The sequence below is a fragment of the Hippoglossus hippoglossus genome, chromosome 17 (assembly GCF_009819705.1).
Source record: "Hippoglossus hippoglossus isolate fHipHip1 chromosome 17, fHipHip1.pri, whole genome shotgun sequence".
Lineage (NCBI taxonomy): Eukaryota > Metazoa > Chordata > Actinopteri > Pleuronectiformes > Pleuronectidae > Hippoglossus > Hippoglossus hippoglossus.
The window spans coordinates 19,643,463-19,656,394 of record NC_047167.1 but is presented as its reverse complement, the minus strand read 5'-3'; the positions used below and the strand labels follow the sequence as shown (position 1 = coordinate 19,656,394).

Here is a 12,932-nt window from a genome sequence, read left to right as displayed (position 1 = left end):
CCTTTTTTGAAAATATTTGAGTTGGGTACCTAGCCCTTCCTGTCTCAATGCTGCCTTGTGACCTACTTTTCAGAATTTTCTAGGAACACACCTCAGCAATGTTTAACCCACTGAGTGCTACCTTTAATACATGTAAAATGCAAAAAGGAAACAAGAGATCCAAGTCAATATATGGTTGTGACAGTGTAATGGAACTGACAAGATGGAAAATGAAATTCTTATTTGTAACTGAAGGTTTCTATTATTTATACGCTTATTTATACATCTATAAAGACTTGAAGGCAGCACTTTCTAGGAAACCTTTAAACAGTTAAGATGAACTAAATGGTTTTCCTAAACCTCCAGACTTACAAAGTACTAAAAAATACTTTTTGGTAGTACAAGTGATGATGCATATTAAATAGTTATATATTCACTATAGTAATAGTTTTTTCTTTTATCAATTAAAGGACATGCAGTTCCGATAGGTTACCATAAACATTTAAATAATTCCAGTAAATACCAACTTGCATAACATAAATCAAATGTTGTGTGCAGTGAGTTATACAGGCTTTGAATTTGGGCTAAAGGGAACACTTATTTACAGTCAGTACTTGGTGTCAGCAAAGGTTGAAGATATCATTACTTTTAGAGAAGAAGATTATATTTGTATTGAGTATATTGCTTCCTAAAATTGCCTGGAAACACCCTAACATGGACAGAATGATGGTGCTACAGTTCACTATGACAGGGCAGTGTGACATTGTTCCTATCTGTAAGGTTAGCTCTGTCATTTAATACTGCAGTAAATAAACTAGTTGTGTTTGTGTCCTGTTGACATAAGCTTGGGAATTAGTTTTTCCACAAGGGGGTGCTTTACATCTCCATCTACCCTCTGGCTGGACGTGACCCTAATGGCCAGTAACACAACAGTGATACAGCCGGGGAGCCAAAGGAGGAAAGGGGAGTGAATCAGCGAGACGTTAGAGATGAAAAGTCAAAGGTTTGGATGATAACGGGTCTTGTGCTCCTCTCTTGTCTTCAGAGTGTGTCGTCCCCTGACTCGTGTTTCTCTCCAAGTATCCTCCTCCTCCCCTCCCTCTCCAAACACAGAGCTGCCGAACCAGTTTCAAATGCCATTTACATGTAGGTGTCAATCCACTCAAGCTGCTCACCTGCTCTTGTTTTTAATTTGACACTGTAGACAAATTTTGACAAACCTGTAAATGTCAGGAACGTGCTCAGCTCCACTCAACTGTGTAATGAGCAGTGTTTTTTTTTTCTTTTTCTAGACTATTGAACTGCGTTTCCTCCTCCTCCTCCTCCGTCGTTTGTGTGTCATAATAATATGAACTTTGCAAAGGCTTTCTTTGGCCTGAAAACCAGACTCCAACAAAGTTTCTTTCCTGCTCACGTTTTGAGCTAATGTTCATTTCCCTTCTTCTGGTTGAGAAACTGCAGGACGCTGCAATAAATGTGTCAACCTCCTCAACTTATTGGAATTCTTTCCCTGCTCTCTGTCCTCCTTTTGTCTAGAGGAGATGTTGGCAGCTGACAGAGTGTGTTGTGTTTACAGCAATCAATCTTGTATGTGCTGGCCAAAGACACTTTCTTTGTCTGTGCAGATAAACATATTGTTGTTGTTTATTTAATTGATCTAAAAAAAGCATGCTGCCCCGTGATCTTTCCTGCATGTATTATGATTGTTTTTTTAATATTTCCCCCAAGAATAAACCTATTATATTCCAGTAAACTTTCAATCTATGACACCAGAGGTTTCACGTTATATAACAGAATTAAAATAGTCAGACATGCTTTAACTCACTCGAGGTATTTTTTAGGGGTTAATTGTCCCAGTTACAGCTCAGCCGTGAGAAAACAATGGCCCCTGTACTTGAATGATGCAGCTTCCATATTTCAATTGTGACAAGGGGTGGGGGGGGCAGAGCTCTGGAATCATTGTTATGAGATCCACAGGATGTCCTGAGGAAGAAGTCAGAGCAGAGTTGTACGCTAGCATTCAGGGCCAGGGAGGTGCACGGCAGGGAGGCTCGCACCGCTGCGTCTCCTCTCTCTCTGTCTCCCAGAAGAGTCTCCCTGGAACGTGGGGTTCCCCCCCCCCAACCAAGGAGGCCATGACCTTTCTGTGCTTCTTCGTGAGTCGGGAATTTACAATTATCAAGCCGCCGTTGACATGGATTTGTTTGCTCACGAAAAATGGCAACCGCAAAAGCTAGATAGCTGCTTCGAAAACTGGAACTGTTGGGAGCTATTTTTTTTTCCAGCAACTGATTGTTGAGTTATTCTGGCCCTGGTCACTCGAGAGTGACGCCAGGTGATCGATTTGAAAAGGTGAGTCTCGTCGCCGCTGTCTAAAAACGTTACATGTCACAGAACTCAAGCTGTGTGAGTGTTTCCTGTTTCGGGGCAGACAGGAAGTAGTCGGATTTCACTGAGTGTGTCTTTGGTTTCTCTTACTGCTTTCTGCAAATGTCCTCTTGCGGAGTAAACTGTTTCCTGAGAACGAAAGCGCCGTGCGCATGTTTGCGGAGGTTTGTCGATCTGCAGTGACTTTGTGTGTTATCTGAAGTCTCTGGACATCCTGCTGCCAAAAGAGCTCAAAGCAAAGAATGTGTACAATTGATTGGAAGAGGACTTTTTGAATTATAAGACATAGGAACAAAGGAGGGGAAATTTGGGATTGTTTCTGAATAATCCTTAAATACATATTCTTAAAGGTCCTCGAGGCTGCTCCTGAAGAAATCTTTAGCTTTTGCCCTTGTATGAGCCAAGTGGTTACGTATGATCTGGAATCAGTATTAATTCAGCAAAATGAAAAGAGATGATACTATGGGACAAATTACAGCATCCAGTCTGCATTTAATACATTGTTGTTGGGTTCAGAATTTAAACTTAACCTTTTTGTTTTATTTTCATGTCATTTATTGAGTCTGTTGTTGCTGTGTTAACAATATCTGTGGATACCAGTTTATGCAAAGTATGCTCGACCAGTCAACAATGTTATTCATACAATTGTGTGAATAACATTGTTGACTGGTCGAGCATGCTTTGCATAAACTGGTTTGCATTGTGGTTTTATTTTATCTAAAGCTCTTTTGTGTTTTATCACTCTCCACAGGCGTCAACTTCAAGGAAGTGAACCCAGAAAACAGTAAAGCTATATTTGGGGAGATACACACATCCATCGACACTTTGGCGTTCACATTTGGCAATGTGTGAGTACAACGCTTGTTTGTCTTTTCAACAGCACTGGATTATTTTTTTTATTTATTGCTGTTTTGTGTAACTGGCAAGAAAAGTGCTGCAGATTCCAGCCAACAGATGTAAGCTTGTTTGTCTTTTCCAACTTAATCTTATATAAGCGTATATGTATGATTTCAGTCATTTCCTTTGTCTGAATTTGTCGCTTTGAATAACACCATACCTCTCAAACTGATTGGCTTGCAACTATGACCGTATGAAACTGTACTTATAACACACATCTGCCCTGCAGAGTTTCTGACTTCCTTATGGGAGATGTGGACAGCGGCCCAGGGTTGGGGATCCCCCAGACCAGGAGAAGCAGGGTGAGACACCGTTTTTCAAGTCCCAGCTTTTAGTCCAGATTTTTTTTTTTCTTCCAAGCTTTGTTTTGAAACATGACAGTTTTCAAAAGGGTGCACTAAAGCAGCAATTTCACCATGCCTTCATTTAAAGAAAGCCTCAAAGACTTGCTTTCTGCTCTTAATTGGTGTGTTGAGAACCCAGTCGCGTCTGATGTCTGACTTTGATTGTATGTCTGCTTTTCTCTCCTTTTCATCTAAAATGGCTTTTTTCACAGTCTTTCGACAACCTCTCTGTGGATCCTGAGGGATACAGTTCAGAGAAAAGCGACCTTGTGGGTAAGTGTCATTCACATTTTGTCATCTGCCTCCGAGCACAGCGAGTGTGAAATACACTTTCATTCTGAAATCTAATAGCTATTAGCGGCTACTTAACAATTTGTTTAATGGTTGCGCTTCAGGCCCGAGCGGCCCAGAGTGTCAGTGTGTGAGTTGGCCGAGTGATTTAGGTTTTGGATTCTCGAATGCCTGAGGTAGACCCGCCCTAAACCTCCACTTCCACCCCTGTTATTTCTGCTGCTTTTTTTCATGCAAGCTGCTCGTTTTCTCCCTCTCCGGCCACATATCTGACATTCTTTGCCTGTTTAGCCGTAGCTCCGTGTGGGATGGGCAACACATGGGATTTGTGTTGAATCCGACGGTGGGCCGCTGGGAAAAGTGGTATCACAGTTTAACCAATGAAAATTAAATCACGCTGTTGGGACTATTTTTAAAGATACCCGACACTTTTACATCCTCCTACTCTGTCAACTTCATTCACCACCCACACACATCTGGTGACACTGAGTCACATCAATCAAGTACTTGGCAATTTTGTTGATACCATGTGTTTCCAGTGGCTCTGTTTTTGATGTGTGTATCTCCTCTGCTGACTCCACAGGCCCGGAGGTGCCGTTGTCACGGGAGGAGGAAGTCGACTTGACTCTGCTGAAGAATGACAGCGGGGTGGAGTCTGCTCTACTCTACGCCAAGGCCTGGTCCAAGTACATCAAAGACCTTCTGGCCTGGATGGACAAAAGAATGGCCATGGGTGAGAGACTGAGACTGTTGACAGTGCACTGTATTGCAAACAGAGAGATACTGCATCGCGTCATAGTTAACGTGTATCCCATTTTGGGCGCCTGCCAGCTCACCTGGTAGCACTGACGCTTGCATACGGAGGCTTGAGTTCCTGCAGCGGCTGCAGGATCGGTTCTTGGCTTTCAAGCGTAAAAATGACTGTAGCAATGTTTTTTTTAAATCCTCTGATCCATTTTCCTGCACATCATATCTATTATATTCAGAAATATCTAAATTATTGGAGAGTTTCTTTATCAACCATGACAAGACACCTGGAACTTCAATATCATTAATTGCAGATGTACTGTGCTTGTACTGTATATGCACATACTCGACATGCTAGAGTTTATAACATTGTGTTTTCAGCTGATTATATGAACAACCAAATTACAGAGCTTAACTTGACTGAGATCACACAAGCCCAGCTTATGTTAACAATTAAGAATCCATCTTTTGTTTTTTGTAATAATATTTTTGCTAAAACCCTTTATATGTTTGCGTTGGGTCTCCATTTTTATTTAATGGTGTAACATGCTGTGTTATGTGTAATGTAATGAACATAATGAGTTCCTGTATCACCTGACGTGCTTGTAGCCCAATAACACTTAATTTTCCCTTTTTGCATTTCTTCTCTTTTAGATATTGAATATGCTAAAAGTTTTGCCAAAATGGCAGAGTCTGCAAAGACACTGGCCAGTCAACAGGTAACCAACTAGAACTGTCTCCCCACATCTTTCATTACAAAAGTTGTTTATAGCAAATCATAATTGGGAAATCAATTTCTTTATTTCATTCCTTCCCAAGGACTACATGCCATTCAGTGATATCTACGTTTCCACATTCAAGAAGGACATTGAATACAACCAGCTGCTTATACAAACTGCAATGGCTCTTCAAACAAATAAATTCATACAGGTAAGAGTGAGAAGAAGAAATAAAATGTAGCCTACATAGGGTAAACTTTAAATTATCTTTTGCTTATTTCCCTTCAACATGTTGAAGATCTATTTCTTACACTACATGTGTCTTTCTTATTCCCAGCCTGTTTTATTTCCTGTCTTTCTAACCAACATTTTGGACACAACCAAAGCCTGTAGTGGAATTAATGGTCAAGAAAGTTTGGACAGAGAAAGTTTGAAAGTGTTTGGGGTCAGATTCCCTGAAAGCATCTCGTCGAAAGTAGTATTTACGGAAAGCCAACTAATTAAGACACACACACGCATTTCTTGCATAGTTGACATCCAAATAATTTATTGTGAGAAAAGCCTTTTGAGAATACACTTGGCAGGAAAACGTTTTGAAATGCCTCATTGTAATTGTTGACCTTCCATCTGCTCCCAGCCTCTTCTCGCTCGCAAGAATGAACTAGACAAGCTGAGGAAAGACATCAAGGAGCAGTGGCAGAGGGAACAAAAGAAAATGGTATGTAAAGAGTCCCTATACAGTCACATACTATAAGGTAGTTACCCTTGAGTCTGTAGCAATGTGAACAAGCTTCCTTTTTGTATAAGAGACTAATCAGCATTCCACAGTTAATGCTGTCAGACGGCCAAGAAATTGTCAGATATGCAAATGTCAACTTAATTAAAATGATTTCATACAGTCATTGGCACGAAGCCATTTTTTAAAGTTGCATTATAACTAATATATATATATATATATATATATACATAAATAAATAAATAAATAAATAAATAAATAAATAAATAAAACATTTAACATTAAAATGAGAAATAAGCTAGTTTTCTATTTGTGTGGTTTCGGCAGCAAGAGGCAGATGCAACGTTGCGTAAAGCACGAGCGCTAAAGTCCCAGAGGAGAGAGGAGTACCAGAAAGCCCACTCATCTACCAACCGCTCCCAGGAGGAGCAGTCCAATAACGCTGGTAACAAACAGCTGGAGAAGAAGAGGAGGCTAGAGGAGGAGGCTCTGCAGAAGGTAAAAATTACAGTGGGAAAATGAATGGTGCTGTATCATGTATTTTCTTGACGATTCAGTGCTTCTGTCACTTCCTCACACTCTCTTCCCTGAATCCGTTGTTTTGCTTCAGGCGGAGGAGGCACAGGACCAGTACCAGAGCTGTATGGTTGACGCAGGCGTCAGGAAGATGGATCTGGCCAACGCCAAGAGCACCATCCTCACACAGCTCCGAGAGATGGTCTTTCAGTGTGACCTCACCCTCAAAGCTGTAAGTTGACAGAAAGGACATTTACAAGTATTTTTATAGAAATATCTTAGATGCACAGTGTAGGATACAGTTGTAAACAAATGAGTAGCCACACAATGAGAAATAGAAACATAAGACTGAAACCATTCATTTCAATTTAATTAAAAGATTTTAAGGATTCACACTTAATATATGTTTAAATGTTTTCATTTAAACATAACAGCTTTAACATTACATACACTTACAAACTGTACTTATGATCCTTTAACCCTATTTAAAGTCATTTCTAGGCTGACAAAACCATACCAATGCTGTATAATGACAAAACAAGCCATTTGACATCGACAAAAAAGAAACCACAGGACATGCAAGAATGTTGTCTCCCTGTATTTCTGTAAATTTTTCTTTTATTCCTTTACAATCACTTGAATCCTTTTTCATTCACTCATGGCTCACTTGCTCCCTCACTCATTAAAACCCTAATTTGTTATTCTCCAGGTGACAGTGAACTGGTTTCAGATGCAGCAGGCTCAGACCGTGTCACTTCCTGCCCACTACCAGTCCCTGAGCGAGAGCGCCAAGTTGTATGAGCCGGGTGAATGCTACGCCGAGTTCGTCCGGAACCTTCCCAAAAACCTGCCTAAAGAGCGTCTGCACTCCGACTCCATCTCCTCTGACAATACCAGGTACCCGGAGGACTGTGGCTTTGAAACTGCTAAGAAAGCATGAAATCCTCGTCTCGAAAATCTGACTTAAGCTCCTCAGCTTGTGCAAGTGTGAAATCTGCTTGCTCCACTCGTGTTTGAGGGTTTATAGTCGGGTAGATGAGGGGTCACAAGGCAGATTGTGGTGAATGCAAAAGTCACAGGCCACGAGGTCATATACAGTGCCTTGCATAAGTATTCACCCCCCTTGGACTTTTTCCCATTATGTACTGTTACTAACTGGAATTCAAATAGACTTAAATAAACTTTTTCCCGTTTGATCAACAAAACATGCATAGTACTTTGGAGGTGCAAAATACATTTTATTGTGACACAAACAATAATGAGAACAAAAAAGTTGACATCTGTTGGGTGCATAAGTATTCACCCCCCTGTGTCAATACTTGGTAGAACCCCCTTTCGCTGCAATTACAGCTGCAAGTCTTTTGGGGTATGTCTCTACCAGCTTTGCACATCTAGAGATGGAAAGGTTTGTCCATTCTTCTTGGCAAAAAAGATGAAGCTCAGTCAGATTGGATGGAGACCGTCTGTGAACCGCAATCTTCAAGTCTTGCCATAGATTCTCTATTGGATTGAGGTCTGGGCTTTGACTGGGCCATTTTAGGACATTAACATTCTTTAATCCAAACCATTCCTTTGTAGCTCTGGCTGTATGTTTAGGGTCATTGTCCTGCTGGAAGATGAACCTCCGCCCCAGTCTCAAGTCTTTTGCAGACTGCATCAGATTTTCTTCAAGGATTTCCCTGTATTTGGCTCCATCCATCTTTCCCTCTATTCTGACCAGTTTCCCTGTACCTGCTGAAGAGAAGCATCCCCACAGCATGATGCTACCACCACCATGTTTCACTGTTGGGATGGTGTGCTCAGGGTGATGGGCAGTGTTGGGTTTTCGCCACACATAGCGTTTTGCATTGAGGCCAAAAAGTTCAATTTTGGTCTCATCTGACCAGAGCACCTTCTTCCACATGTTTGCTGTGTCTCCCACATGGCTTCTGGCAAACTCCAAACGGGATTTTTTATGGATCCCTTTCAACAATGGCTTTCTTCTTGCCACTCTTCCATAAAGGCCAGATTTGTGGAGTAGACGACTAATAGTTGTCCTGTGGACAGATTCTCCCACCTCAGCTGTGGATCTCTGCAACTCCTCCAGAGTAACCATGGGCCTCCTGGTTGCTTCTCTGATTAATTTTCTCCTTGTCCGACTCTTCAGTTTGGGTGGACGGCCTCCTCTTGGTAGGTTTGCGGTTGTGCCATATTCTTTCCATTTTCTTATGATGGATTTTATGGTGCTCAGAGAGATGTTCAAAGCTCTGGATATTTTTTTATAACCTAACCCTGCTTCATTTTTCTCCACAACTTTATCCCTGACCTGTTTGGTGAGCTCCTTGGTCTTCATGATGCTGTTTGTTCAGTAATGATCTCCAACAAACTCTGAGTCCGTCACAGAACAGGTGTATTTATACTGAGATTAAATTGCAGACAGGTGGACCCTATTTACTAATTATGTGACTTGCAAATGTGACTTGTGAATGCAATTGGTCGCACCAGATCTTTGTTAGGGGTTTCACAGTAAAGGGGGTGAATACATATGCACTCAACACTTTTCAGATTTTTATTTGTAAATAATTGTGAAATCCATGTAATATTTCCCCCCACTTCCAAATGATGCCCTATTTTGTGTTGGTCCATTACATAAACTCACGATGAAATAAATTTTAATCTGTGGTTATACCATGACAAAATGTAGAAAAGTCCAAAGGGGGTGAATACTTATGCAAGGCACTGTATCTGTGTTTGTTCAGCTGTTTTATTGTTTTTGGTCCTTTTGGATTCAATTTCAGTTTTACACAACGGGGTTTCGACATATCTTAAAGTCTCTCCCACCCTTTTGGAAGCTACTTAGTTCTCCTTTCAGCAAAGGTAACTGTGAGTCAGAGTGGGAGGAGGCGAGAGAGAGGGAACCAAGGAGAGACAGAATGCGTGTTGAATTTGTTGCCCTTCCTCAGGAAATATCTGTGGCGCAGGCTGAATGCGGCAGGGGAGATTGTGAGCGTGAGAGTTTGGCTCTGGTTTAGCTCACGGACAAAATAAGCAAAGCTTTATAACTTAGGTTTCTACGTTAAATGTAGGATATATGACGCTGTAGCTCAAATAGCATTGATAGTTACAACAAATCCCATGAGCATTTGGGATTAAAAGACTTTGAGCAACGTCTATTAAAAACAAAACCCTGAGGTCCACAAGCTGAGCCTAATGGACAGAAGCAGAAAAGTTACTAGGAGCTAATATTCCTATAATACACTGTAGTAACCCCAGTACTACAGTATCTTAGTGCACAGTGTTACTACTGTAGTACTGTAGTATACAGATGACAGACACAAATTTGACTCAATAGATCAAAAGATGATGTGCTATTAATTCCTCATTCATAACAATGCAGATAAATTCCTCATGATATTGACATTAGGTGTTAGCACAACAGATTACATGCTAGAAAATGAAAAGCAAAACTCTTAGCGCCTGATGAAGCAATGTCTGAGTCACTTGTGTTGTTCAACAAACCTCTGCAGATTCACACTGGGTAATATAATAATAGAACAGAAATAACAGAAATCTTGCTCAACAGTGTGAAATTCATCATATGTAACCTTAAGCCCATATTTTTTTTATTTCCCCAGGTTTTTGTTCAACAAAAGGTCAGTGGGCAGCACTCATTCCTCCCACGGCAACCTGTCGCAGGCGTCCATCACCTCCTGTGACGTGCTGAGCGGGGACGAGGTGGACAGCCCCTCGCACCGGCCGGCGAAGATGAGCGAGCAGAGGTCCAACAGCAGCACAGACATACAAGGTGCAGATGAGTTAATGGCACTCGTGGGAAGATCACAAGCCAAACAAGGGGAGCCTTTGTATTTGCAAGTGCTGGGATTATCAACAGACTTCAGAGAAGCTGTTGTTTGATACTTAGTATTCACACAAGCATATAATTACATTCTGACGGTCAGTAATTGATGAAATAACACTTTTAAGATATGGGTTATTGTAATTCAGACATCTTGACCATTTTGTGTATGTACTGTGTGAATGTTGTTGCTGAAGGCTGCAGGCAGAATATCCCTGGTTCAGATGAACTTGAAAACCTGCCTGTATCTACACACGATCCTCTCAGGGTCTTATCATTTCATCTGTGTCATGGGAATTTTCTCAGCACTATAATCAAAACAGTTTGAGTTGTGTGTTGCTTACTCATCACAAGTCTGGAATATCTGTGTGACTGTTCGTCTCTGAAAATAACAGCAACAACTGCTAAGAATATCACTAAGCGGGGCAGTGGCACGCCGCTGTATTTCTCCTCAGTTTCTCAGTCGGAGTGTGAACGGTGGTCTGTATTTGTTTTCGTGCAGCGCTCCGAGGCCAGGCCCCGCTGAGAGCCTGGGCCTCCAGCAGCCAGGGAAGCCAGGGCGGAATGTGCAGTGACTCGGAGAGCGCCGGAGGCAGCAGCGAGTCGAGGTCCATGGACTCCCCGACCGCCAGTCCAGGTATGAGGATATATTTCAACAAACCTTTATTGACTCAGAAGTATTAAAATACGGAAAGGAGGATGCAATATTTGTGCAGATGAAATAAAGAAAAATGCTAAAAATCATCACTAAAATGAAAAACCGCTTTAATCTGTTAACAAGTCCAAACGAGAATGTCGGCACGCAGTTATTTTCTAATCTTTTGTGTAACTTCCTCATTGTTTATTTAATTCTGCACTTCCCTGTACAGCTGAAATCGCGAGCCACGCTGTGCATAGCTATCACATATTCATCACTAACTGTACACATGTAGAGTATTATAGCTTGTTCTTGTGCCAGTCTACTGTAAAACTGTACATTAATGTACATTATAATTAATTTCTAGATATTAAATTAATGGTTTCAAATTATAATCACTTTTCTTTATGTGTGCAGGTGACTTTAAACGACGGCTACCCAGGACTCCCTCCACTGGAACCATGTCTTCTGCTGATGACTTGGATGAGAGGGAGCTACCATCACCCTCAGACAATGGTGAGATGTGTGTGTGTGTTGTGTTAATGAAGTTGTGTAATATGCAGCCCTCTTCTTTGAAAGATGCATGTCAATGTATTGTGTACACAGGTTTTACACTTGTGTCTGCAGTACCACAGTCAGTCTATGGGTCTATTTATGTGACAGGAGTTAAGGGAGGCAAAGAGAAATAGTGAGATCACTGTGCACCTCACAGATGAACAGCACTGACTCTGGTGGATTTTTCGTGCAACTCTCCCCCCCCCCCCGACAGAGCTGCACAGAAGGGGGTCGTGTTTGTTCTGGCATTTAGTCTCAGCTCACACTTCCTGTATCTGCGCTCAACTCTTCCAGTTGATGCACGTGTTTGTTTGCTCGTTGTTAAGTGAAGCAGCAGACCACCTCTTTTATTTGACCTAATTTCTTTTCAGTTTTCCAAGAGAATTAAAATGTGATTGTGTGTGTTACATGGTGAAATAGTAGCTTCTGGTCATTATATTATTTAGATCGTTTTATTGGATTGTGACTCAATTGGAATGTGAAAGGAGAACTAACATAAACAAGAACTCAGCATGAAGTCACCTGTGTGTTCAGTTTCCTCATCAGCTGATGTGATTTCCAGGTCTGGCAGAGATGGTGACGGAGACGGCCAGTTCTCCGGGTCCCTTCCGAAATGCTCAGATGTCCAAAGCTGCTCAAACCCACAAGCTAAGAAAACTGCGAGCGCCGTCTAAATGCAGGGAGTGCGACAGTCTGGTCGTTTTCCACGGAGCAGAATGTGAAGAGGTATAATACTTAACGTTTTTACATTTACTCTTTCATATTTATTAATCAATTACTAAACATTTGAGTTTCTTTGACTGTCTGTTGCCAGTGCTCCCTGGCCTGCCATAAGAAGTGTCTGGAGACGCTTGCCATCCAGTGTGGCCACAAAAAGCTGCTGGGCAGACTTCAGCTGTTCGGCATCGACTTTACCCAAGCATCAAAAAACAGCCAGGATGGAATCCCCTTCATCATAAAGAAGTGCACGTCTGAGATCGAGAGTCGAGCCCTCAACATCAAGGTAAAGTCCGTTTTATGATGCATGTGGATTTGCCACCTAAAGATTTTCAGATTGATGGACCCGTTGCTTCCTCACAGGGGATTTATCGTGTGAATGGAGCCAAATCCCGCGTTGAGAAGCTCTGTCAGGCGTTTGAAAACGGAAAGGACTTGGTTGAACTGTCTGACCTCTCACCTCACGACATCAGCAACGTCCTCAAACTCTACCTTAGACAGGTACACCTCAAATGCTTCTTTATAAGGTTGAGTTAGATGTTTTGCTATTGCACAAGATAATATTATCATT

The 12,932-nt window shown here is 41.6% G+C and overlaps 1 protein-coding gene across 2 annotated transcripts in view; it reads left to right on the top strand.

Annotated features, from left to right (window-relative positions):
* The window catches only part of LOC117778294 (rho GTPase-activating protein 29-like), a 32,986-nt gene that overhangs the window by 16,858 nt on the left and 3,196 nt on the right, over positions 1 to 12,932 (top strand). The window contains exons 1-17 of one of the 2 annotated variants that reach the window (XM_034613781.1): positions 1,988 to 2,331; positions 3,119 to 3,215; positions 3,494 to 3,566; positions 3,821 to 3,881; positions 4,483 to 4,632; positions 5,301 to 5,365; positions 5,466 to 5,576; positions 6,003 to 6,083; positions 6,429 to 6,599; positions 6,712 to 6,849; positions 7,327 to 7,514; positions 10,232 to 10,401; positions 10,955 to 11,089; positions 11,507 to 11,605; positions 12,207 to 12,370; positions 12,459 to 12,647; positions 12,725 to 12,862. In XM_034613781.1, the coding sequence (XP_034469672.1) occupies positions 3,510 to 3,566; positions 3,821 to 3,881; positions 4,483 to 4,632; positions 5,301 to 5,365; positions 5,466 to 5,576; positions 6,003 to 6,083; positions 6,429 to 6,599; positions 6,712 to 6,849; positions 7,327 to 7,514; positions 10,232 to 10,401; positions 10,955 to 11,089; positions 11,507 to 11,605; positions 12,207 to 12,370; positions 12,459 to 12,647; positions 12,725 to 12,862 (1,917 nt within the window). In that variant the 5' untranslated portion in view covers positions 1,988 to 2,331; positions 3,119 to 3,215; positions 3,494 to 3,509. Of the gene's footprint in view, positions 1 to 1,987; positions 2,332 to 3,118; positions 3,216 to 3,493; positions 3,567 to 3,820; positions 3,882 to 4,482; positions 4,633 to 5,300; positions 5,366 to 5,465; positions 5,577 to 6,002; positions 6,084 to 6,428; positions 6,600 to 6,711; positions 6,850 to 7,326; positions 7,515 to 10,231; positions 10,402 to 10,954; positions 11,090 to 11,506; positions 11,606 to 12,206; positions 12,371 to 12,458; positions 12,648 to 12,724; positions 12,863 to 12,932 lie in introns of those variants that run through there. The other variant, XM_034613780.1, reaches the window with a different exon arrangement.